The sequence below is a fragment of the Stegodyphus dumicola genome, chromosome 3, assembly GCF_044657685.1.
Source record: "Stegodyphus dumicola isolate Sdum_Otavi_A_Nest chromosome 3, ASM4465768v1".
Lineage (NCBI taxonomy): Eukaryota > Metazoa > Arthropoda > Arachnida > Araneae > Eresidae > Stegodyphus > Stegodyphus dumicola.
The window spans coordinates 111,110,663-111,138,455 of record NC_140770.1 but is presented as its reverse complement, the minus strand read 5'-3'; the positions used below and the strand labels follow the sequence as shown (position 1 = coordinate 111,138,455).

General features: G+C 30.2%; 1 protein-coding gene across 4 annotated transcripts in view; it reads right to left on the bottom strand.

Moving 5' to 3' along the window:
• The window catches only part of nonC (serine/threonine-protein kinase Smg1), a 219,019-nt gene that overhangs the window by 52,049 nt on the left and 139,177 nt on the right, over positions 1–27,793 (bottom strand). For all 4 annotated transcript variants that reach the window (XM_085813193.1, XM_085813192.1, XM_085813194.1 and 1 more), the window contains 14 exons: positions 26,338–26,606; positions 18,446–18,619; positions 14,802–14,901; positions 14,533–14,673; positions 13,820–13,924; positions 13,398–13,483; positions 12,926–13,055; positions 7,206–7,302; positions 7,030–7,128; positions 4,072–4,190; positions 3,858–3,929; positions 1,451–1,630; positions 1,066–1,153; positions 628–782 (listed from right to left, as the gene is read on the bottom strand). In XM_085813193.1, coding sequence (XP_085669319.1) covers positions 628–782; positions 1,066–1,153; positions 1,451–1,630; positions 3,858–3,929; positions 4,072–4,190; positions 7,030–7,128; positions 7,206–7,302; positions 12,926–13,055; positions 13,398–13,483; positions 13,820–13,924; positions 14,533–14,673; positions 14,802–14,901; positions 18,446–18,619; positions 26,338–26,606 — 1,815 coding nt within the window. The remainder of the gene's footprint in view (positions 1–627; positions 783–1,065; positions 1,154–1,450; positions 1,631–3,857; positions 3,930–4,071; positions 4,191–7,029; positions 7,129–7,205; positions 7,303–12,925; positions 13,056–13,397; positions 13,484–13,819; positions 13,925–14,532; positions 14,674–14,801; positions 14,902–18,445; positions 18,620–26,337; positions 26,607–27,793) is intronic.

The following is a 27,793-nucleotide window of genomic DNA, read 5'->3' as shown; positions in this document are numbered from 1 at the left end:
GTTAGACACGTCAATCGGCCACTTAGTTCCCATTATTGAACATATTTGAGATACCTTGCAATGTGCTGTTGAGAAAATATCTCCAGCACCTCACATACGATATGTGGACTGCCCTAAAGAATTCATGGTATAAACACCTTCAGACATTAGTCAAGTCCGTGCCTCGCAGGGAACCTACCCACATGATATTAGGCAGATATTAGTCCCCCCCTTTTTTTTTTTGGCTCTTCAGTGTATATAGATTCATATTTTATTAATCTAAATCTCTATTTTCATCAATATATTAAAAACATCACAAATCATTTAAAATTAAAAACACTTATGCATAATGCAGTTATGCTAGAACTGAGTCCAGTAATCCAAACACTAAACTTAACAGCATATCACATTGCAGTTGAAATGTGAAAATTCTGTTTATAATTTTAGAAAACTTAGCCTAAATTTTCATTACAATGATCACTTGTGCTAATTTGAAAAATACATTTCTTAATTCATGTTTCAGGTAACACCTATTATATACTTTTATACGACTCCTAACATTCTTTTCTAAGATATTCTTATTTGAGAAAACTAAGATATGTAGTTAACATCCTACGCTATCTTAAACTACCATAAAAAATAACTTACAGCAAGAGCTACAGTATCACGATATACATCTAATTTCTGCCAACTTGTTGGAATTCCCAAATTATCAAGAAATGATATAAGTATTTCTAAATCAGAGTCAACTTTAGTGAACAGGCCATTAAAACCCATCAGTAACATCTGACCTTGATTTAAACCTAAAACAGCAAATATGAAAATATATAAATCATAGCATAAAAGAGAAAATAATATTTTAAGTGTAACATTGAAAATTATAAATTAAAAAAATTCTTCTGGCACCTTTCAGTAAAAGTCATAGTATGTCAAAATACAAAATAACCCTCAAAATAAGCAATCTGCTAACTGATAAAAATCTGTCAATTGTTTATTCTCAAATTTCTTAGATGTTAATTTAAAAAAAAAATATTATTCCAGTTTTAATAAATACCTTTGATACACAGAGCAAAACAAAGAACTAACCTGATATTTGGGGTTCTGCTCTCTGCATTAATGATTCAAATTCATTTCTAAGTTTCTTCACAGTATCTAAAACCCTACTTTCACCAACCTTTACAGGAATAAAAATATTTAAATAAGATATCACACAAAATATAATTCTTAAATAATTTTCATTTCAGGTAAGATATGATTTCTAAAAACAAAAATTTAAGAACTGCTACAACAATTCTGTTACCAGCTGTTTAATCTAAAAATTATGTATCATTTTGAAGCAAAACTAGAGTAAAAAAATCATTTCTTTTTAATTCCTCTGCTCTTAAAATATATGCTGATAAATGTGAAAGAATAAAACTGAAGATTAAATCACACATTTCAAATAACTTCCCACAGAGAAGAGTTAACATACCTGAGCTTTTAAAATAAGATTAGTAATATTGGATTCCAAGTCAGCTATCAGCTTCTCCAAAGGTACACCACAACGCGCAATAATTCTATCCAATTTTGCTACCATTTCTATTACCGAAGGATCAAGTGCTGTCCGTATTGCCTCAGGTAATATGATATTTTGAAAATGTAAGCTCAGATCCTAAGAAATGGAATGAAGGCTAAGTTAAAAGGGAAAAAGAATTATACAGTACAAAGTCTGTAATCCGGACATCCATTACGCGGAATGATCTATAATCCGGACCTCAAAGCCACAAACTTAAGCATGCGTGTAAAGCGTTTACCCGTGCGAGCTTCCGATAGTGAAGGAAGTAACAGAGATGAAACAAAAACGAAAAAATTTCAATTGACAAGTTAGTCGGTATTCTCGCCACAGCAATTACAGGATTTGAACAGTGGAACTTTGTAACTCAACAAGAAATTATGTCAATTTATAGAATTAAAGAGAAAGTATTAGCACAAAAACCAAAGCAACTTGCATTGAAAGAAATGTTTAATAAAGTAAACAAATAAATATTAGGCTTCTTTTTATACCCTTTAGATTATAATTGCTCTTTATTTCATAAATCATGGTTTCATATTTTTAATTGCATAATTTTTGCGTGCCATCTTACCAGATTTAAATTATCTGGAAAAACCCCTAATCTGGAATTGCCAAAGTCCCGATGAGTCCGGATTATGGACTTTGTACTGTATCACATATGTAACATATTTAGCAACAACACAATACAGAAAGCTAAGGAACATTATAATTATTATAAAATTGCTAAAAGGATTTTGGTATTTTTCTGTTAAATCAGCCATATGTTTAAAATCTTAACTTGACTAACAAGTGTCATCAAAGACTTTATTGCTAAGAGGCCATGTTGCCAAAATGGATTAAAATAAGTATTAGTTAACCTTTTCCTCTTTCAAGGGATATAAACGGTATTTTCAGGCATGATTCAAAGAGCTGTGTTTTTTGTTATGGTGATATTTTAAAAAGGGAGGACTATAGCTTATTCTACAGTTTCTCATATTAAAATATGAACTAAATCTCATGTTGATATGAAAAAAAAAAAGGTCATTTCTAATCAATATAAAAATATTTCATTTATTCTCAAGTATTGGTAAATTTAAGAATATTTCTTCATTGTGCGCTTTATAGAATGACAGAAGCAGAAGTGTAATTATTGAACAAAATCTGAAATAGGTGAAGTATCAGTCACCAAATTAACAGAAAAGTAATGAAATATCTATCACATAAAGCTTCCCAATAGACAACAAACTGGTTTTAAATTTTAGCTGATGCATCATAACTGTAAGAAAATTGTACTTTCTTTTTAAAGCTGCTATGGCAAAAGTCTTTGACAACACTTGAAATTTACACATTAGAGTTTGGGCAATTATATTTGCTATACTTCGGCAAGTGAATGATATAGCTCTTTTAATAAGGAAGCAATAAGAAAACACCAGTAGATTAGACCATTCTTGGTTCCAATCCATTCTTTCAGTTCAACACATTTTCCTACAGGATGATTAATGTAAAACTAATCAAATAAAAGTTTCTTCTATTTAAAAAAAAAAAAAAAAAAAGGTTGCAACTTATATTAAATGCAAATAAAATAGTACCCAATATCATACCTACATCGAATACAAATGATGAATACATGAAAAAAATTGGTCTCTTTTAGTATTTCAGAGAAAGTATTAAAGCACAGCAGTGAATTAAGAAAAGGTTTAAGAGAAAACATATCAGACATGTTTGAAAGAACAACAACAACAACAAAAAAGAGTTTCTAATGCAAGGAAATGAGAATGTGTTGGACATTTATTTATTTTTTTATTTATCAATTTATTTTTATATTTTATTTATTTTTTATAGAAAAGGACATGACAGAAATTTGCATATTAATAAATCAGAAGCTTGCAATTTTTCCTGGAAGGTGCAGAGAAAAAATCCTAATTTTGTACTGTTTGCCAATATATCTGGCTGTAATCAAAAAGCAACTGCATACTCTCATATTTGAAAATGGAAAAGAGACCTACTACACAATAGCATTATGGATAACAGATTTTTTGTCATCATATTTCAGAAGTAAAATTTATATTAAATATGTTTAAATTTATGTTTCTTCTCCTAATTAATCAATATTTGAATTTATTATTTCATATCATTAGCAACAAATCTTAGCAAAAGCAAATGACAGCATATGAAAGAAAGTCTCCATTGAAAACCTTGCTAAAGTAAATTACCAAATTTATGAATTGCATGCAAGATAAATTATCAGTGTTCTGTAATTTTATGCACTCAACTGGTTTAAATGAAAAAAAGTCCCAGAAACAGAATTACTTATTGATTTCACAATATCTGCATAAATAACACTTACTTCTAAAGCATTAAAAACAAAATGAGCAAGTTTTACTCCTTGCAAACCAGCTTTAAGTTCCACATTTTCAACCTGAAACATATTTTCATGTATTTTTAAAATGATATAACTTTTTACAAAATTATAATTTATGCTTACACATCACACAAAATTCAAAATAAGAAAATGTGTTAAATCATTTTAACAGATTAATGAGAAAAGATGGGAGACATACCACATGACTATCTAACAAAAGCTGCACATATTGAGCTATATTTGCACATGTGCTGTAAATCTCATCCAAGAACCAGTCACCATTCCATGACGTCAAATCAACCAGTCTATCACCTGAAGCTAAAGATTTAATATATTGAATAATGATTTAAATAATCTATATTTTAAAATCATGGGAAATCAATTCATGCTGTTATTTTATTACACAGTTGATTAATATCTTTAAACAAAAAGAAAGTGCAAATTAAAATCTGGAAGAAAGTAAAGGGAAAAAACATTTTTTATTATCACTATTTTCTTATGGCAACACTGTCACTGAGACATTTTAATATTAACTGATTAAATATAAAATGGCAGCAGTCTAAGCTGAAACTCAAAAATATTTAAACTTCAAACATGACGAACATCAGAAAAGCTATTAATCTAGATTTGGGCAATATATTATCAGATAATACTCTACTCTCTACTGTATAAACTAGTAGAGAGCACTATTTTGGGGAATTTTTACTAAATTTAATTAATTTTGTGACAATGTTAACTGCCCATAAAATGCACTGTCCTATCAGATATTGCTATATAAAATGCATGCAGATATGGGAATTAGAATGAGTAAGACTGCAAATGTAACTTAAAGACAGCAAGTTTTTCCTCTTTCAATCGATATTATACCATCTATATTATTTCCTAAAACTAAGCAACAAAACATTGGTCAAAACAGCACAGTTAAATATTAAGATACTTTCTTAAATATGATAAGCATTCAATAATTTTTTAAATAATCTTTTCAGGCAATAAATCTGAAATAACAAACTAAACAGACTAATTTATTTTCTGCTAATCAAACTTAGAAGATCCACAATTTAATTTCTGTTTCGCTGAAAAGAGTTAAACATAGCAGGCACCTGCAAGGCATCTATGGAAGAATAATCAATTAAATGTCCACTAATTTAAATATGTGACAAATGCAGACTGAAGATTAAATGTCTACATATTCTACTAAATATTATAAAACTATTTAAAAAAATTACTATGAAGAGTTGCCAAAAACATAATTCAGAGCATCATAATTTCTGCTTAAATGTTGTTCATTAGAAATGTTCTTCCAAAATGCACTTTACCACACATATAATAATTATAACACTATAATCTTGCATAATCAAGATGCACAATTTCTCCTCTGACATTTCAATGCCTGTAAACAGAGCAAGTTTCTATATGAAAAGTGCCATGATACCTACGTTTATAGTGAACCGATGCAAAATACCATTTTCGAGACTTGTAGCCCTTCAAGGCTAACACTTTTTTGGGCTAAAAATCAGAGAGCTTTCATATTTTATATTATGCTCAAAAGGCTTTTTACCATTTTGTGCATTACCTTAATTTATTAAATATGATGTTCATGTTTATTAAATATTTCAATTATTTTAAGTTTCTTTTCTCTGGACGGTTCTGCTGGTTTATTGTGTTAAGTATGCTTAAATGTGCATTGTTGAATATATAATATGTAAGTGCTTTTCACTGTGAAATATCCTTTTAGCCATACTTGCTACTTTAATATTATTTTTTAAAAAAATCTAAAAGCTTTCAGAATTTATATTATGCCCACAGGCGTGTTTTTTAACGTTTTGTGTGTTACCTTTATTTATTAAATATCATGTTCCTAGCACTTAAATCATAAAATTCAATTCAACAGCAATATCAAAAAATATTCAAAAAAAGCATATCTTCAGAATGTCTAATAGATAGTCTCATGCATTGGAGATAATTTCCCCCTCCCCAACAGTGTTACCAGTCCTCCCTTTGAAATCATCGAGTTTGTTAATCGAAAATTCATTAAAGTTTACAGAATATGAAACAGATAATAAAACAAATTTGAAATTCAATTATCACACTGATGACAATGATGATACTTTTGGAGCATTGGAAGGTGGTATTTACAGGGATTTTAATAGGATATATTTATTTGTTTATATATATATTTGACACAAGCCAAAAATTATACACGCTGTTTTTTTTATAGTTTATATTTTTATTAACGTGTTTGTGATTGGATATTTCTGCCATATACAATCATTTGAGGTAAGTCAAAAATTAAGATAATTCTAGATTTGATTATTTTATGAAATTTTTATGGAAATTAAAATCTTAAAGTTTAAAATTAATTCTGATAACTACCTGAGTGCTCATCTTCACAATGTACTATAACAACAAATTTATTGAAAACAGATGGCATTTTCTAATAAATAGCCTAAAATTTACTTAAATTTTAGGCTATTTATTAGAATTTACTTAAATTTTAGATAATAATTCTAAATTTTTAAATAATAAAAAAATTAAATTTATTAAATTTAAATTTTTGGATACTCAGAACACATTTGACCAAACTTAAAAAAAAAAAAAAAAAAAAAAAAAAGCAAATGAAAGGAACAAGGAGGTTGCAAACTGGACTCAAATTTAACAAAAAGCTCATATGAGCTCTCTCTAGATTTAAGTGACACGTGCTCACACTACATGTATTTTCAGTTTTCCTTAAACAACTTTTAATAAGCAAAAACTTTAGATTTTTGTACAGTAATGCTACAAAAAGCTTTTTGTAATACCTCCAACATTTTTAAAACGGTACTTCTGCAGCTAAATTGAAATTTGACACAGAATTTTTTCCTCAATTACATTCAATATTTTCAAAAATTGGTAAAGCACTTACTTGCAAAAGAAGCAGACATTGGTATTTGAACAACTGCTAGATGTTAACCCCCCCCCCCAAAAAAAAAGATGAAAGAAGGAGGGAAAACTTAGAGGAAAAAACAGCATAATTCTGTACAAATTAAATATATGTGGCATACCATTCTTAAATACTTAAAAACTCATTAAGAATATTTATAAATGATTTATAAATGACAACCAGAAGCTATTTATCAGTATGAGAAAGAACCATATTTCATTCATAACATATACCAACCTCCAGCAGCAGTTTCCATCATAAATAGTGTCTTCCTAACAGTGCACAAGGCTTCTCCTAACACACAAAGAAAAGCAAGATGACTTGGCTCTCCAGATTCTAAAAATAATATAATTTCAGTAAGCCGTATAAATATAAATAAATAACATATAAACAAAAAAAATTAAATATAGTACCTGAAAGATATCGTAATACAGCGCCCTTGGTTTCTTCTGCAAATGAGAGTAATGCAGTTTTATCATCTAAACCATCTATACGCATTCTCTCAAGAATCTACAACACAAGAGAATTATTCATTAAAATAAACTTCAAGACTGATAAAACATTATTTCAACATCTATATTGCTAGAAAAGCAAAATGATCGTTTGGACAGCTTAGTACTTTTAACCAAAGAGATTAATTTTTAACAAAATATAAATTATTTCTAGCTAAGTAAACTTTAAGGATAAGGTAGATTTTTCACAGTAAACCCACACAAAAGCAGTTTGGATAAAAAAATTTCACACCATGAAAACATCATGACATTAAAATAAAAGAAAGAACGTCAATACAACAGGAAGTATAAAAGAATGCAGATAGATGTTCTTCAGAAATTTGCAAATTGCTCTTGTTCCTTCATAAATATATTTTGAAAATCAAAATTTAATTCAAAGTAACCTGCACTTAGGAGGAGAAAAAATTCAAATTTCTGATGCTGTATGAACTTAGGGTTCATACACATTTCTGCACATAGAAATTAAGTACTTTTAAGGATTTTTAAGAACTATTAATGAAAAAAATTAAGGATCCATCAACTGATACCATCTTAAGAATAAAATAAATCCACAAGTAGAATGCATTATTACTGTATATAATTTAATAAACACAATTATAAAATAAATTTGAGAATAAAATCAACTTTATAAAATTTAACAGATAGCATTAAATATTTCACCCTTATAATAGTTGGACATATTTAAAAGAAGTTAGCAACATCTATTTACGTTTTACTACCAAATAGCTTTATGTTGATTTTTTCTTTTATGTCTCATATTGCTCAGTTTAGAGGTTTAGTAAATCACAGGTAAATTTTATGTCAAACAGCACAGGTTAAAATGAGAAGTTGCCAAAAAAGAAAATAATGTCGCTTTATAATATGGTAGTGAAAAAAAAATGTTTCATTATAATGCTATTTCTTGAATACAATTCAATACATTAGCATAATTTTAATGAAATTTATCAATGTTATATGTTTTTCAAAAATATCGTCGAAAAATTCCCAGATTTCCGAATTAAAAATTTTCTACGAGAAACTAATCTTATAATCTCCAAAATGTTGATAAGTCGCCAAATTTGGAACCGTTTAATAAAGAATCCACATTCTCAAAATCAAAAAGTTGTTTAAGAACTCTTCATTAAAAAAGGTGAAATAATTTTGAAGTGTTTATGTTTCACTTCTTGTTCAGAAACTTAAGTATTCAACAATTTATATTAGAAAAGGAACAAATTATAATCCATGAACCTATTCATCCACTTGTCAATGATTCGCCAAAAATATTTATCTAAAATGCTTATTCACATTCAAAAATGGCAGTCACAAAAACAGACAGAAATTTCAGATGATTAAAATTAAGGCTCTCCTGCTGAATTTGGTCGAAATTAAGGACCAAAAATCGATTCAAAAAAAAAAAAAAAAAAAAAAAAAACACCACCTAAGGACTTGTTATTTCAAGATAACAGCACTTTTGAGGCCAGAGCCTTTGATGTCAATGAGATATTCTTCCAAAATCATAATTTTAGACTGTGGGACTTTAAAATCTCTCTATGGATTTGTACAGACCATGGGGTTACAGCAAATGCGTAACAATTTTAGAACTTAAAATAGGGGGGAAGAAGTAAGGATTCTTTTAACATTGATAAGACACAATTATGGCTTTAAAAAAACAGGGTTGCTACTCAGACAGGAGATTAAAATTCCCTGACTTTTCCAGGTGCGTTTTAAGAAAATTCCAGTCTATCCACGTAGTGCCCGTTGGCTGTGCTGAAAGGTAAATTAATTATGGTACCATTTGAAAACAGAAAAATTTGCCAATGACATATGAATATATATATGTGTGTGTGTGTAAAATAGAAAAAATATGATGGTTTTGCCAACAGGCAACCTCTAATTAACTTTCTGCAATTTCAGGATCTTCCCCAAGGCAAGTACTTTTGGGAACATTCTGGCATGTTAATCGTATTTAGTCTAAATTACTATTGCGTATGTAATCTTGAAGAATCTAAAAGAATAATGATTTACACAAATATATATATATAATCCCCAAAGCATTACTATTATAACACTTGTTTTCTCCGCTAAAGATTGAGATTAGAATCTGCCTAATCTGGATTTAAAAAATAATTTTTTTTCAGAAATATTTTGCAGCTAAATGAAAGAACAGCATACATAATCCATAAAGAAAAATATGTGCATTAAATTTCGTGATGGTATGTCATCATACTGCTAGAATTAGTTTCAGGAGTACGCAGAGAAAACTGCCCGAAATTTGAAAATATTATTAACTAATAATAAGTAAATTTAGAAGGAAGAAGCCACATTAAATTATAGGAAGTAAAAACCTAGTATACGGTATGGCCTTGGCATGATTTTGAAAATTGTTACCAACACCAAAATGACCAGTTTACTGCTCATCATAAGTCGGATTTACTGCTTATCATAATGTCACCAAATCCTGTGTGTACCATATAGTAGGATTAACCCTCTGAGCACCATGGCAGGCTTTATCCGGTCATGAGAGTTTTTGTCATTTGGTATATATTAGCTTATAATTTACGATATTTTGCTTTAATAATATAAATGTAAGTTTATAAAAATAGAGTCTAAAGTAAGTAAATATACAAACTTCTCTAATAAAGGCTCTTTGAATACAGGTCTTCCTGACAGATCCAAAAAACGCAAGCTGCTCACAGGATTAAACTGATTTTATTTTATACAAGAATGGGAAGGTATTTCTTTCGTTCAACATGCATTGCACATGCGAATCTCTAGATTCTCAAGGTTACTGGAAACCAATGTTGCTGGAAACTTGCTTTGCCTTCCTAAAATACAATCTGATTGAAATTGTGAAAACTGGCTCCACACCAGCTGCCCGAATGATGCTCACGTGATACATAATTCGTTAGGAAAGTGATCACTTCCAATGTTGCCGTAAAATATCACTTTTGGGGGGATCACCATATGAAATTCCCCAATGTTTCCAGATTTTGACCAAAACATTTTAATTCCTTGACCTTTTTAGTCAATTTTCATATTCCCTGACTTTTCCTGGTAGCGTGGCAACCCTTACAAAAGATAGCTGCATTAAATCCTGCGAAATTTATGTTTCATACACATACTGCATCTACTTATTATGAAACATTGATTTCAGCTTGTATTTGATAAATGCAGTTTGTACAGAATACACTGCCGATATGATTATTTAATCTGTAATAAATGCAAAATGATTATGTGCATTGCTTAAATAACAGGTAATTAATTGCTAAAGTTTGAGTTTATTAGCTAAAGTTTTTACAATTATTTATTGTAATTTTTGTTTTTATAAACTTCCATTCATTAACACAATATGTACATCAGAGAAAACAAGTACACAAAATATTTTAAATTATAAGCTGATATAGAGAGGAAATCTCATGACCAGATAAAGGCAATCTTGCCACTTAGGGAGTTAAACAGTACAAGTTTCCCAGCCCTGAATTCTAGCAATATTTTCAAAGTTTGCTTAGATTGTTGATGCATTTCTTTTGTCTTTGCTATTGATTTAATTTAAAATATATGTTTTCAAGAATCGATTAGATCTTATGGTTTGTAGATGCAAGTGGATGAACATCACTGGTGCTTTGCATTTATCCTGAAGAGCACGCATTCGTGTAACATGTATCAATACCAGTATCAATTCTCGGATCATACTAAAAATGGGTAAAACTGCTCCTATAATGGGTTATGAAACTGGGACTGTTCGCTACCCACAGTCGGCTTTCCCTAACAATGATCTTAATGAATGCACTCAGAACAGGAGTAGATTAAGAGTGGTGTGCAAAGATGGGGAAAAGCAGAAAGAATCAAACAAGGAGTGGGATTGGTGGAATCAACTCAATCTAACCGCTCACTCTCTGGACTGAAATAAAATTCTGAAATAAAAAAAATGCTCAGAAAGTTGAAAAATAAAAACTAAACTCACTATTGTTAAAGATTACATTATTTTATTACTATGATTGATATTTTGTTGCTACTTCAAAGCAAGGCATAAAAATTAATTTTTAGTTTACAAGCAGATCCCAAAGAACAGGAAATTGCTTGCTCACAATATTGGCATTTTCCTTTTTTATTTAGTTTGACAAAATGATGTCAAATGTCATTGATTGTTCTTCTATGCGGTAAGCTCTACATTCTGTTCTACAACTTTGAAAAAATACATTAGATGGAAAAATTTATGTTTATGAATATAAACCAATTCTAAAGATTAAGGAGAAATTCACAGCTCTTGACTACAAGATGTTAGTAAAATAATATATAAAAATATAATTTATTATTTCACATAAATGCTTTAATAATATTGCATATAAAAGGTAAAACGTAATGCACTTAGCTATTCTTTAATACAGAATTCAAAGAATTGAAATGAAACTCAAAAAAGAGTTCCGACGAAGAGAAAAGGACCAATAATCAAGACTCTGCAGGATCCACATCTGAGGCTAAAGAAAAGTGCTGGAACAATGAAAAGTATGAATAATGAAGACACCATAGGGACCAGATCTGAGGTTAGAGAAGAAGCACCACAGCGATAAAAAGAGAGAATAATCAAGAATCGGAAGGGCTCAGATCTGCGGCTAGAGAAGCAGAGCCAGAGCAACGACAGCTGGGAGTCTGAGGAGAAAACTGAGCATCTAAAATCTACGTACATTAAGCAGATCCTCACACTGCCAGATGGGGGAGGGTCAAACAGTTTGCAAACAGGGGTCATCAGTTTTGCTGAACTGCATTTGTTTATTTAATGTTTTGTTTTTTAAATACTAGATGGAATATAAGCAAACCAAAAGCACACATATATATACATATATAGCACACACACATGCACAAAAAAGGTCAAAGACTTTCAGGTAAATAATAAAGCAAACGGCGTTTATATGAGAGGGATCAAATTTTTGGCAAGTTTCCCAACGAGAACTGTCCCTGAACTTTTAAAGAACTGCCACTCCATTTTCGCTGGATTGGTGATAGTTTGTTCACTAAAGTAAATCAGTTCTAGAGAGGATCATCCAATTCTAAACCATATGCAAGATACCACTTTTTATCAGCCAGGGAGTGATAAATCAAGATGTTCTAATAAGAAATTCTGTTTACACACACACACACACACCAAAAAAAAAAAAAAAAAAAAAAAAAAAAAAAAAAAAAAAAAAAAAAAAACACCTTTATAAGGCACGTAAACTTCATTTTGCTGATGCTTTTGTTACGTTATACGAGTAAAACATTCTCATGTTAAACACATCATGCTTTGCTACCATACATATACTACTCTTTTTTTTCCCCAGTAAATACCTGCAACTGCCTTCTTTCAAAGGGGTCATATATGTTAGATTTTATAATAATACCTAAGAAACCAAAAAAAGTCTGTTATTCTGTTCTACTACTTCATTAAATTTTGCACACCAGTTTATGATACCCTTGCGTAATATTTTATTAGAAAAAAGTCTTATAAAATAGATCTTCAAATTGGTTCAACCACAGTTGGATGATCAAATCAATTTTATAACAGTCAAAGTTTCAACTTTTAAAGGTATTCCTTTTAGAAAAATAAAGACTGGTACACATACACATTTAAAAGGACAAAGTATTGATTGTAAAAGATAACTTACTTGAACAACTTTAGTATTAATTTCTGATATCACTGTCTGAAATTGAACATTCAGAGAAATAGCAGACTGAATTGCATCAGGACTTTCTCTACCATAGAGGTTACGAAAATCAGATATTATTTCAATGCACCTGTGAATATATATTCTTATGAATAAAATATTTATACAAATACAGAAACACCACGAAATGATAACTGGGTAAAAAAGTTATATGTTTAATTATAACAACACTTTGTTAACTACTAATTTGTAACAAATTGTTTCATTTGTGATTTATTATATTTATCCAAATCAGTCAACAGTGAAAATAATTTAATCATATGTGCTTACAACAAATATGTGAAAATTAATTTTCATATGTATGCCAAGAAATACAACTAAAATGAAAATTTAAGTTAATCTAATTCTCTAACTCTCCAAAAATTATTAGAAACAGAAAATAATAATAATAATAAAAGAGTCTAGCACTTACTTCAAAGATGTAAAATCAGAAAGCAAATTCTCTAGCCACTGCTGCCATCTAAAACATCTATTTTGCTCTCTATAGGTAGGTCCAAACTAGGAAGGGTAACCCATTTAGTACTTTAAATTTTATAATAAAATAAAATATTTTATTTTATTATAAATAATTTTAATTATAAATAATTTATAAAAAATTTTATAATGCAATCATAATTCCCAATTTTTTTAAAAAAATTTATTTTATATTATAAATTTATTTTATACATACACATAAAACAAATTTCATTCCCACATCAAGTTTTAAACTAATCAAAACTTTGAGAATACGTTCTATTAACAATATGTCATGCTAAAAATATAACAAGTAAATTTCTTTAATACTCTGTCACCTCTATCAACAAAATGAAATTGCAATATTATAAAAAATAATACCTGTAAAACAATAGCAGCGTAAGTTGTGAGAAGTTCAATGCAGTTCCTCATAGTCAATCTATGCTGCTGAACAGCATTAGCAAGTTCACTCTCAGCATGTTCACACTAACAAACATAATTGGAATAAATAAATTACTTGGCATATCAATAATGTACAATTGAACAAAGACACTAGTGCAACACCAAAAGCCAGCAGATACTGTCTCTGGTCATTATTCATTAATTACATTAAAAGCATTATACATTAACATAGCAATTACTTCCCCCCCCCCAAAAAAAAAATTGAAGGACATTTTCTAGAGAATTTCAGAAATTATGCTAATAAAAAAATCAGTAAATATAGTGAATAAGTAATAAAATAACAGACTACATAAAAGATAATATAGTAAATAGAGATAGCAAACAAAATTTGAAATTTTAAAAAATTCCTATGTATTTCAGAGAACATAAAATGCGGAAAAATTAGTCATGTAATACAAGTCTAAAATTCAACTATACAAAGAATAACACAAATCCTAGAGAAAATTAATAAACCCTGTGAGAGAAATTTATGAGAGAATTTATATTCGCTTGACTTGGTGCATGTCAGTTCCATATGTTGACTCCATTTGACAACCATATTCGGATTTGATAGAAAGTTCTATTTTGAACCTATCAAAATTTTACCTAAATTTAAAAATCAAATTCAGAAATATCAAAGAATGGAAACTTACTTGCTGAACAAGCTGACCTTGGCCAGCTGACTGCAGAAACTCTACTACAGGTGCTACAGACAAAGTATCCATGCTCTGATCACTCGATACATCTGCACACCATTTAGCAAGTTCTGCTCCACATACAGTAGACAAAGATTCCTGCATGTAAAATTGGTTATAAACTGTTTAATTTAGTAAGTTATAAACATTTTATAATAGCACTATACAAAATTTTATAATGCAATCATAATTCCCAATTTTTTTAAAAAAATTTATTATGAACATACACAATGGACAGTATGCCATTTTTTGCACTCAGCTAGCTTCTCACTCACAGCTTCTTTAGTGGTCATCACTGTATTTTTGACAACTGTAGTTTCTTCATACCTATAAATAAAGAAAAGAGTATAAACAATGCATTCAGCCACTTCCTTCTGCTTGATTAAATTACTTCTCAAAGCTAAAAAAGAAAAATGCAAATATAAGTACCTAGTTTAAAAAAAGACTTTTGGAATAAAAAAAAAAAAATATATATATATATATATATATTCAAACAATTTTGTTTCACTTTTTTGAAAAATTCTCCAAACAATAAAAGCATTACACCATGATCTTGTAAAATAAAATTATTCGATAGAAGTGAACATGTTTTTCATATTGCTGTAGGTTTTTTCTAAATTTTCAGCCATTAATCTTGAACATGTAAATCTTGCTAGAACCTTCCATGGTCTAACAGAAAAGCTGCCTCATTACCCAACAACTATCAATTTAAAATAACAGTAAGAATAAACAAGTAAATAAATAAAACTTTAAGATAAAACTAGCCATTTCCTTTTTAAAGGAATGCTCTAGCTAGTCTCCATCTTTTTATCAGTGTTGGACCTCATACACTTGAATTCTCTGTGTAAATATGTGATCCCCAGAAGATTTAAATAGTTCTATTGCCCATAATCTCACTTGTCTGAACAAGTAATACAAAGTTTGCAAAACTACATCTGTCATTGGCATGAGCATTGAGTGCCATATAGGTGACAGTAAAACTTTGTCTAGTTCCACCACAATTTTAAAGGACAATGTAGCAAAGGATACGTCCAAAGGCCTCCTATTCCTATACCTTTACTACTAAACCATTCAAGAGGACTTAGGCCTCGCTGCATATTTTGAATATGCCCATGCCACACTGACACTATACATTAAAAAATATCAATGCTTTCTCCATGATTCAAACTTGGGCCCTTTGGTGTAGTAGTCAGCCCCACTAGCCACTGTCCCACCTGGAAAACTTACATAAGCAAATGTTAAATGTTGTTAATACTCACAAAAGTTTTCAGAATATCTAAAATTTGGCAATTGTTTCATGGATAAAATAACGCCGGGAAGAATTCTGATTGATAACACCAATTGATAGTAAATCATTGCATGACCTTTATGAAATTTGCACTTCAAATTTCTTGAAGATCATTCTTTCACTAGAGTACACTGAAACAAGGCCTTTAGGTCAAGATTGAAATTAAAAGTACTTTTTTTTTTTTAGTGCAGGCTGATAGTGTCTTTATTGATAACAGCTATTTTAAAAGGTTCGATGAAAAACCAATCACCTATTTATATTTTTGAAGTTATTTTCTTAAACCAGTTAGTCCAGTAAATGACTTTGGAGGAATGAACTTAGTTTACTATCTAAAGTGATAAAACAAGTTTACCTGCCTTGAACTTTTGTTTTGGGGTAGCTGATCGTTTTGCATTGTTCACAATGCCAACTTGCAATGACTCTATTATGAGCTATGTGGTTTGAATTCCATATTCACCTAAAATATTAATTCATGCTGAAAATGGCAAAAATGTCAGACAAGCAAAAGTAAGGAATTTTAAGGATCACAGGAGCCTGGCTTGGGACTGACTACCTTCAGCTGAGGACCACTGCTTAAACTGACCAGTATTTCTGACAGCCTTATCATTAAGCTAATCATCTATACAGAAGACCAAAATCATCTGAATCCATACCGGATTTTCTTGCAGAAGTTTCTTTGCATGTTTTGAGAAAATTAAAAAGGCATTTAAATTTCCTTTGCTGAAGGTGTTAGATACTCTTACATCTGCCCTAAGTATAAATGTACATTTTTAAAAATAAACTATGGATTAAAAAGATGAATAAAAATAATCAGAAAATATAAGCCCAATTTGATACTCTTTTAAAAATATAATCTAGTATAAAAGAAAAAAATCACATCATACTAAATACACATTTTTAAATTAATATTTCTTTCACTGAGGAATGCCTGGAAATTGTAATGACAAAGGCATTAAGGCATTACAGGTTTATTCACTTGGGAAATATTATAAGCAGATTGCTCAAATTCTTGGTCAGTGAGGGTAAAACTAATGGAAAATAATGAATCACACATGCATAAGCTTTGTGTGAATATGCAGAAAAGTTGAGTACTTTTTATTTAGTTCCAAGTTACCTCATAGCACAACAAGCACAAATATTATTTCATACAGCATCTACAAATATACTCATGTAAATTTATTTACTGCTAAAAATCATTTGCTTCATCTATATTTAAATAATAAAACGACAAAATAATTTGAAAGCATAAAAGTGAAAATTCACAGATGTAAGCAAATACACCATATCAGCTTTGGCTTTGAATATATTAAACCAAAGATTCTTATCTAAACCGGGGAAAAACATTTTATATGTCTTTGAAATAATGTTCATTGTTTAAATACACTTTTCGATGACTGAAGTCTTAGTACCTTATGGGGAAACTCTCATCACATGCCTTTAAATCTCTGGAATACTCAAAAATTGTGGCCTGTTTCAAGTACAGAAATAGAAGGCTCCTGGAGCAAGATCAGGTGAGTATGGCACATGATTAAGGGCTACAACTACTCTACAGGCTATAAGCTGTTTCAAGTAAGAAACAAATGTGTCTGAGCATTGCCATGGGCAAGGAGCCAAGAGCCAGCCCTCAGCATATTCTGGATAAACATCACACTTTGCAGAAAATTTGCTAGGACCTTCTTGAATGTGTTCCCATTCAATTTTGCTCATTCTGGCTAACATAAGCTTTACTTTCCCAATTTTTCATCATTAGAGGAAGTAATAGGCCCACCACACTGAGCAGCATCTTAGATGGATGCCTGTCTACACTGGAAGCATTTAAACCATTCATAAACATGCTATGCACTTTGCTCCATCAGCTTGATCTGGATAAATTTATTTTAGCATAACATGACTTCCTTTCGAAGATTTACTAAGCTCAAAATTATACTTTAATTTTGTTCTCAGCTTACTTCATAGCCACTGGTATAATGGAAATTCATAATGCCTGTTCCTATGTCATACTAAAACACATTATGGAGTATCTTTTCCAAGCTTCCTTACTCATTATTACCATGCCAGCACATCCTATGACATTTTTCACTGAACTATATTATCATACCTTGTATAACTACATCATACACATCTTAGTGCATGCCTGGGAAAACTCGCATCTTCTACTTTGTGCTTTGAAAATTAAATTAATTCCCAAATTAATGTACAGAACAAAATAATTTACTTATATATAACATATAAAATATACCGTTAATTTACAATAAGAAATATCAAATTTGTTTATACTTAAATACCTATAACCTTAAGAAATGCCCTGTTAAACTTAAACCACTATTCTAAACTATATGATAGATAGTATACCAATAATATTTTGCACTTCAAATCATTATACAATGCTTCAACTTATTTATTATACAATAAGACATGAACAATTTCATTAAAATATTTGCTTCTTCAAACATTTTTCTTAAAGTATGTGATACACATAAAACACACATCAAATTTAAAAAGGTTAAAGAGATAAAAAAATTTTTAACATAAATAATATCCTCAAAATTGTTATTAATTTTTTTTAACTATAAATTTGAATACCTTTTTGGAACTGTATATAAACTATGATTTGGATTAGCTAAAGCTTCTTCTAAAAGAGCCTTTTCTTGGCAAGCATCCTGAAGTTCAGTTTCAGCAATCTGAAGTTGATGCTGAGCCTTTTTCCAGTCCTGAAGAAAATTTTCTAGCTTTGGAAATGCTGAGAGCAGCTCATCCCTAAAATATTTATTAGGCAAATTAGCCAACTAAAACACATGAACAATGAAAAAGCATTTCTTTTACAGCTGAAAATAGACTAATGAATAATTTGAAGATATTTCTAGAGATTCCAAATCCCTCTACTGATCAATAACAAATTTAAAAAAAACTAATGAGAAAAAATTAGTAGTTTTTATCCTTTTTATTATTTTCAATCTTGAACATAAAAATTTCACCAGTATGTTAAAGCAAGAATTCTGGAAAAGTATTACTAAAAAAAAAATAGTATACATAATGAGACAGATAAAAAAAATCAGGCAATTTGAACAGAAAACTAATATCACAAATGAGTCAAGCATATAATTGATTTTAATTTATTAATTATTGTTACAAACAAAAAAAAAACTGTTCTAGAAATTCTATACAAAATCAATGCTTGTAACACAAAAACTTCACTTAATTGACAATGAATAGACTGCAAAAAAGACAAAAAAAGGTCAATATTCAGTTGCTTTATACTTTAATAGTATCAATTAGTTTTTGTCAACAATTTATAATAAAATTTAAAAAAGTATTATATTCAATAACCCTGCAATGGAGGAGCCGGGGTACAGACCATGGAGGTAGGAAAGGGAGGAGGGGCCATTCCGCGCTAGAAGTGAAGCACTGCTTTCAAGCTTGGGTCACCAGACGGGGTGTTCTTTGTTTACATTCAGAAGCTTGCTTGACAAGATTCTGATAGTATTTCGACACACGACAGTTCCACAGAAATCGAAAAAGGGACACTCTCGCATGAAAGAAACATTCATAGTGTGATGGATAATAGCAATTTGTATAGTTTACTGACATTTACGCAAAAATCACATGTTGGTTATTTTTCGATAACTAACAACAGCGATTTTGATTATGAATTTGTTTTATAAAATTCTAAGCTGTTGCACTACAAAAATATAGATTTTAAGAAAATTGCTAAAAGAGATCTGCCAAAATTTATTTTCTAGAAGATTTGAAAAGTTTGAAACTTGATGGCTAAATGTAAATATAAAATTATGTATGTTAAAATATTTGTAATTATTCACATAGGTCAGATTAAGTTTTTATTAAATAAAGTAACGCATGCAAGGGCTATCTGCCTAAAGAGAGAGATGCCATCATGGAGGAATTTTGAAGAAAAACTGACCTTTGAGTGGGTATTAAAAATAATACTTATAATTTTCATTCAAATTACATTCATATATATTTTTTATGTAAAACTTTCGGGTGTATGCTAAATTAGTGTAAATTACTTTACACGAAAAATATAGTGAATGCACAGAAATTAAAGATTTGCACATGCCGGAAATGATAAATAGGAAATATGTATGGGTATTTATGCATGTGCTTGCAAAAAGCATGTATCTGCCTTTGACAAAATATTTAAATATTCATTAAATTATTTATAAATGCATTTGAAATGAAGAATTTATTCACTTATAAACAACTGTGAAAGTACTGTGAAGACATCTAATGATTAAATGTATCTAATTTATAATGATTATAAATGTTATCTAAATATATAATAACCTTAATATTGAATTGTAAACATAAATTGAAATCCTGTTGACAAATACGTTATAAAACTATTTAAGCAAGAATTGTTCGTATTGGAAAGCAATCTGTTAAAAGGTATTGTAAAGCAAATGCTATGAGATGCGCACTTAAGAATGTAATAAAGAGTTTTGGAATATGTACTGTTGAAATGAAGGGGTAAAAAAAAAAAAAAAAAAAAACTGATAAGTATAATTAAAAGAATTATTCCCTTTACATTTTATAACTCAGTTACAAGTTTTAAATAATACTTAAAAAAATAAATAAAATAAAATAAAAAAATAAAAAAAAAAAACTTATTTTATTCCCTTTCAGAAATGTTCAGGGAAAGTCAAATACAATTTAATACCTATTTAATTATTAGGAATTAGCGAAATACTTATTTAAAGTATTTCGCTAATTCCTAATAATTCTCTAATTTAAAATGAACCGAATAGAGCATTAATTATAAATTGACTTACATTTTTCGATTTAAAAGAAGCCAAAAAATCATGTCATATTTAAGAAAGTATTTTAGGAAGAAGCTCTATAAATAGAAAAGAAATAATGCATAATTTTAATATTAATAATACAATAAACTTTGATCTTAATTTTTGTACCTTAACCGAATAAAATCGAATTACCTTAATTTTTTTTTTCTATTGTAATTAACGAAAACTTGTGAAAATATTTCATTCAAATTAAACCATTCTGAGAAAACTGTCCTGTGAAAAGTATAGCATTTAATTCTGTTCAGAATGAAATGTTGTTTAAAAATATGTTGTTTTCACATACTTAGGACTCTGAAATGTTGTAGAAAAAGAAAATATATACATTTATATGTATATTTGCTACGTAATTACAAAATATTTACACCCGAATGCGTCAAATCCCATAGAACACAATGGTAAATGACTCAATGTCTTGGTCACCACTTAGGGATCGCCGGTGCTTCAGAGCAGGGTACAGAGAAACTTGTTTAGGGCTACTCCATCTTACTTCCTACCTCCATGGTACAGAGTACGCCAATGCAAAATTTGGGGCTGTCATTTTTAGACAACTCTTTCCCAAGCTTCCTCCCTTTCTCTAACCTCCTAGAAACATTCCATAAGTGCAATGCATCTGGTATTTCTAGTGAGTCTGGTTTTCACCTTCCTTCCAAACATACTTATTGTGAACATGTCGTGTAGGCGAACGCAGTACGCCGCTCCTCCAAGTATGTACAGAAGGAATATTGTACCCCCTGAAGATTATTTGTGCTTTTTAGAGGTCTCGGTTGATGAAGACTCCAACAATTTGGATAACGCATCTGATGTCGATGAATCGGAAGTCATCGAACATTCTGATCATGAAAGTGACTAAGAAATTGAGGGAAATGTTTCTAAACATCCTCATTTTCCTTCCTCAAATGATGTCTCCCAAACAAATAATGATTTTAGTGATGTTGAAAATGATATGAGTGATTTAAAAATATGAGGACTTTTTTGTAATATCAATTTACAAAAAGAAGAAAGTTGGAGGAAAGTTTCTGAAAGAAGAAAAGGAAACTTATAAGTGGAATAAAGTTCCCCTGAAGAGCAAATTCGCCATAACGCCTCCAAAAAATTTGATGAAAAAAGTGCCAAAACTTCTGAAGATATAAATGATGAGCTTTCTGCTTTCCAGAAAATCATAAATAGAAATATAATTAATGCTATCGTACAATATACAAATATTTATCTTAAATGTAACAGGACTGCAGATTATCTCCAAAACATCTCAAAGAGAAGCATGTATGATACTAATAGAGCAGAAATGTTGGCCTTTTTAGGAATTTTATTCTTAGGATGGAAAAAAAAAAAAAAAAGTCAAAACTCAATTTGCAGGAAGCATGGGCAAAAGACGGTACTGGAATTGAAATTTTCAAGGGGTCATGGATCTCAAGAGATTCAGAAACCTATATGCTGCTATTAGATTCGTTGATAAAGGCACAAGGTATGTGCGAAGAAAAACTGATAAGCTTGCTGCACTAAGAGAATTTTTTGAATCTTTCAATCAGAACTGTCAAAACTTTTATATACCAGGTGACAAACTCACAATCGACGAGAAGTTGGAACCCTTTCGTGGGAGATGCTCTTTTATTCAATTCATCCCCAACAAGCCCGCAAAGTCCAGTCTGAAAATTTTTCCAGTTGTTGACTCACGAACATTTTATACATTGAAGCTTTAAATTTATTGTGGCAATCAACCCACAGGACCTTATGAGGCTTCTAATTCAAGTATTGACATTGTCAAAAGGCTAATTGGTGCGTACAAAGGTTCCAACCGTAACCTAATGACCGTTAATTAGTATAGAAGATACCCGCTAGCTCAATATTTTCTTACCAAAGGTATAACACTTATAGGCACGCTGGAAAAAAAAAATAAATAAAAAAGAAATTCCAAATGAATCCAAAAACAAGAGAACAAAACAATTCCAAAAACAAGAGAAGTCGGCAGTTCACTGTTTTGTTTTCAAAAGGATATGAAAATTGTTTCATATGCAACGAAAAAAATTAAGTGTGTAATACTGCTCAGTACTCTACACGATGATGACTAAATTGACCAGGAAACGAATAAATCTCACATAATCCTGGATTATAACAAATGTAAAGGCGGAGTTAACACCGTCGACCAACTTTGTAGTAATTTCACTGTCACCCGAAAAACCAAGAGGTGGACAATGGCAATATTTTTTGCAATGATAAACGCAGAGGGCATAAATTCGCAAATGCTCTTGAACTTCACCATACCAGATGCAACCATCAAGTTTAGAAGATATTTTCTGAAAAATCTAGCTACACCTTTGATGAAAACATATCTTCAAAATCGTCTGAAAATGCCATTTCTCCTGTCGCATTCCAAAGCTGGTAACAACAGATTTAAGGCCTTCTAATTAATTAAAATTAGAAGGCTGGTAACAACAGAAGCAGACAAAATGGCCGAAAGGAACGAGGAACCACCTGCAAAAAAGATCAAAGGACACTGCTCTGAATGCTGTAGAATGAAGAATAATTACACTGCCATAAAATGTTCTGAGTGTTCTAAGTTCAAATGCAAAAATCATCTGGGCAAGACGGTACAACTTTGCAAACCCTGCTGCATTGACCAGGGACAATTTGAAGAGGATTAAAGTAGCAAAAGGTTTTACATTTTTTCATTTGTGAAATTTATTACTTAACAAAATTTTCTTTAAGGAATATTTATAATTTGTAAATTTGATTTATGATTTTATAATTTTCATACAGAATACAACTTTAAATTACATTTCCAGTGCATTCCATTTTTTGAATTAAAAATTCGTAATTTCCATCTACTGCTTTTTTTTCTTCTTCTTTTTTTATATAATTTTTACTATGACGAATCACGGTATTAATGCCATGTATAAGATTAAATAGTTTCAAACACGAAGCAGAGGCTCGAAAAACAACCTGGCATACTTCATACGCCGCCCCTCTAAAATTGTACCATATGCCAGCCCCTCCAGCTGAGGGATAACAGAGTTTGATGATCCTTTCATCAAACTCTGAATGATTTAAAGAACCAATTAACTTTATTAAGACAATGACCAGCAATCCAGCAAAAACAGAACAGTAGTTCTTTTAAGGGCAGTTCCCACTGGGGTTTATCTGAGCTAACGTAGCTGACTCATCTCCACAACCAGTTTTATCCCATAGGGCTGCAAGTTGAAAAATCTGAACTGCAGACATAGTGGAGCTAGTTGACACATGGAACTGACCAGACACATGGAACTGAACCTGTTAGCTCAGATAAATCCCAGTAAGAAAGGCTCTTTACAGTTCACAAAAAACTCTTGTTGGAAAGCATGCCAAAAAATTTTATTCCTCTTATGAAAACACTAACATTCTTTCCTTATTATTTGCCAGAAAAGTCTCGGACTTTTTTTATTTGCATATGTGTGTTACATAGGTATATATGTATGCTTTTAATTTGTTTGTGTTCAACCTAGTATTTAAAAAACAAAACATTAAATAAAAATCTAAATGCAGTGCATCTTAGCAAAACTGACCAATCCTTTTTTGAAAATGGATTGAGTTTTCCCCCATCTGGCATTGCAAGGATCTGCTTAAAGTAAGTAGACTATAGGTATTTTAGTTTCCTCAGAACTCTAGATGTCATTGCTCCTTCTCTGGCCTCATTTGGAGTCTTGATTATTTGCTCTTTTCATCAACACAGCAATCCTTCTCTAGCCACAAATCTGTCTTCTTTGGAGTCTTGATAACACACTTTTTTCATTGCTCTGGTGCTTATTCTTTAGCTGCAGAACTGACTCCTGCACAGTCTTGATTATTTGCTCTTGCTTTCTTCAGTTTGGGTTTCTTGGTTCAGAGCTCTTCCTTTGAGTATTGTTTTGATTCTTCAAATGCTGTGTATAGTATTGGTATGCATATTATTTATTATAATTTTTATACAGTATTATTATACCATTTAAGTAAAACTATATTTTTATTTATTTACTTATTTTAATAACATCTTATAGTCAGTCATGAGCTGTGAGCTATTCCTTAATCTTCTTTAGAATTAGTACATATTTAATAAACACAAATTTTTCCATCTAATGTATTTTTTCAAGTTTGTAGAACAAAATGTCAATCCTACCACACAGAAGAACCTTGAGCGATATTTGGTGTCATTCTGCCAAATTAGATTAAAAAGGCAAATGCCGGTGTGGAACAGCAGACAATTTCCTGTTTTTCAGGATATGCCTCCAATCTAAAAATGCAAGTGTCAGGGAATATACCTGACACTGACATTTGAAGGTTCAGGATTAGAAAGTCACCCAAGGCTGCCATCAACTGAAAATGATACTGCAGCTGAAGTTATGGAAATCCTTTCTCATTATTCTCAAGTATTGGCTTTGGTTTTTCTTTCAACCAAAGACAATACTTTCTTTTTTGTTACTTTCTTCAGATGAAGACCTCAGTGCAAGATTTGATTGAATTTCCATCTCAGTGCGCTCTGAATTTGGATCCAGATGGAGATTTTCTTCACCTCTGGCTGCTTTAAGATGGTCTAAAAATAAATTCATTAATGTAAGAAACCCAATCACATCAAGTAGAAATACAGCTTGCAGCTTAATTAATTTTTAAAAGCTTGCAGCTTTTAAAAATGGTATGCTACGAATACCACTCATTTTCTGTAGTTTAAGATGTGGATTTTAAAAAGTCCATTCACATACTTAAATTAAAATTTGCCAAATAGAAAAACTTTATCAAATTTGTTACTGCTCAGTCTTTATAATGAACTGGTACTTAACATTAAATATGATTTGACCAGTGCAAAAGCTATTTGACTTCTGACCCAGGTAGATAAATATTTGTTGTTTCTATGCTCTTACAGTACACTTTAAAGACAAAAGCTCTAAATTAAAACCATATCTATTAGAATACTCAAAATTTCTAGGTAGGCAAATTATGAAAAATATTTCCAGTTAAGTCAAAGCTGTTGCAAGAAAATTTTATTTACATTTGAAAATTGCAGCCATAGTCACTGACAGTACTTCAAATCTACTATTACAAAGACCATCATTCTACCATTTTTACCAGCCATGCTTTGCACATTCAATAAACCTGATTTTGCAACATGCTAATAGGTTGCCAATATGGGAAACTTAATTAAACGGATAGTGATGTATTAAAAAAAAAATCATTCACTTTAAGCAAACTTGCTGAAATGCAAGAGAAACTCAAATTGAAACAAGATGTACCTACTAAGAGGAATTCTACCTATGATTGATATATATATATATATTTCAATGAATCTATAATTTCTTCCCTTGCTATATTAGGTGAAAAATCATTTAATTTGTCAGATAAAGATTAGAATATTATGAAACTGGCAACAGACGTTTTAAAAGTTTTCAACGATTTACTTCAGTAAGTGAAGAGTTCTGATCTGATCCCTTAAAGGAGTGGTTTTGCCCATCTCTATTCAATAATTTATAGGAATTAAGTAATAAAATATGAACAAGACAGTTTTTAAACTATTTCATGCTGAACTTTTAAAAGTTAAAACTGCATTAAGGCTAACACAATACGTAACAATTATTTCTATAGCACATTAAACGGAGGAATATGTTCTGACATAACTCTCATAAAACTTTTGAAATATATGCAAAATCATTTTTATACCTATTTTTCAGCCATTCCCCTTTCATTTCTGCAACACGAATAGCAAACATAGATAATGCAATATCCATTTCCATGCTTTGACGTGTCTGCTTAGCTTCAATGGCCCATGCTTGTCTTCCTCCATAAACAGCACCTGTGTAACCTCCTTCACTGCCAGGTGTCCAATCAACTAAAGGATCATACACAAATGCTTCAAGCAAAGTCAGCAGTGTTTCACGGCCTCTTCTCAAGACTTTTAGTACATGCTCACAAGATGTTCTGAATACTCCCTAAATTTTCAGATAAAATAATTTTAAACTTGTTATACAGTTTAGGGTTTGCGCACGTAAAGTACATATTTTTAAACTGATTGCTATATAAAAAAGTCTTTATAAATTTACTTCAAAACAATGTTACAAATAAAAGCTGCAAAACTTTTAGCATATTTAGCAAAAATACTCTCAACAGTCTATAAAAATTTATTTCAGTACTTTTGTGTTACAGTGGCCTTAATGGCAATGGCATGTTTCCGCCTTGGTGAGAAAGAGATGGTTATCAATCTGCATATGTATACAGGGTTTATGTTTCTTCAGCTCTTGAAAAATTTTTCAGTTTTCCCCTGCTAAATATTTAGTGTACTTAATATTCTCAATCTTTTATCTTTATGGAGATCAGAAAAGTGTCAGAAGAAAAACCACAGAGTAACAACTCACCATCACCTGGAGTCCTACCAAGCACAGTTTATAGCAATATTTTTATATAGCAATAGCTTTTCTATAAAATAATACCATTAGATTTTTCATAATAATGTGTGACACATTAGCAGTAGCAATTATGTAACTGTTGCCATCACAAAGGTGTCAATTTAAAATGAATTTTGGGTACATTTCTATACATTTATTTAAACAAGAGCTTACAAAATTTTATAAAATAAAATAATAAATAAAATTTCTATTAAATTCTTTCTGAATAAATTGATATGGTAAACAATGAATGAACTCATTGTGTGCGTCAGTAACCATTTCTTTCTTGCCAAGACCATATCCTTTACTCTTTATACACGGCATTAAATTATAGCACAGCATTAAAAAATAAATAAAATAAAAATAAATTGTGATAAACCAAGACTTGAGATTTAGTAATGATATGTTTACTCCTCAAAATTCTTTTGCACATATCATACCTGCCAACCTCTAAAGATAAAAATTCAGAAGATTTCTCCCCCAAATTCAGAAGAACATGAAGAATTAATATCATGCCTTTGATATTAAAAAAATAACAATTTATACAAATAGAAAAAAAAAATTGTACTTACATTAGTAAATCTCAATTAAGTAGTAACTAAAAAATTTATTAGGAAACATAAAACAAGAACTTAATGTTACACAAAAAAAATGATTGCAATGAATTTAGTGCATTTTTTGGCTTTAGCCAAATATTCTTTGGAAAATTTCCTGTCATAACAATTTGTTTCCTC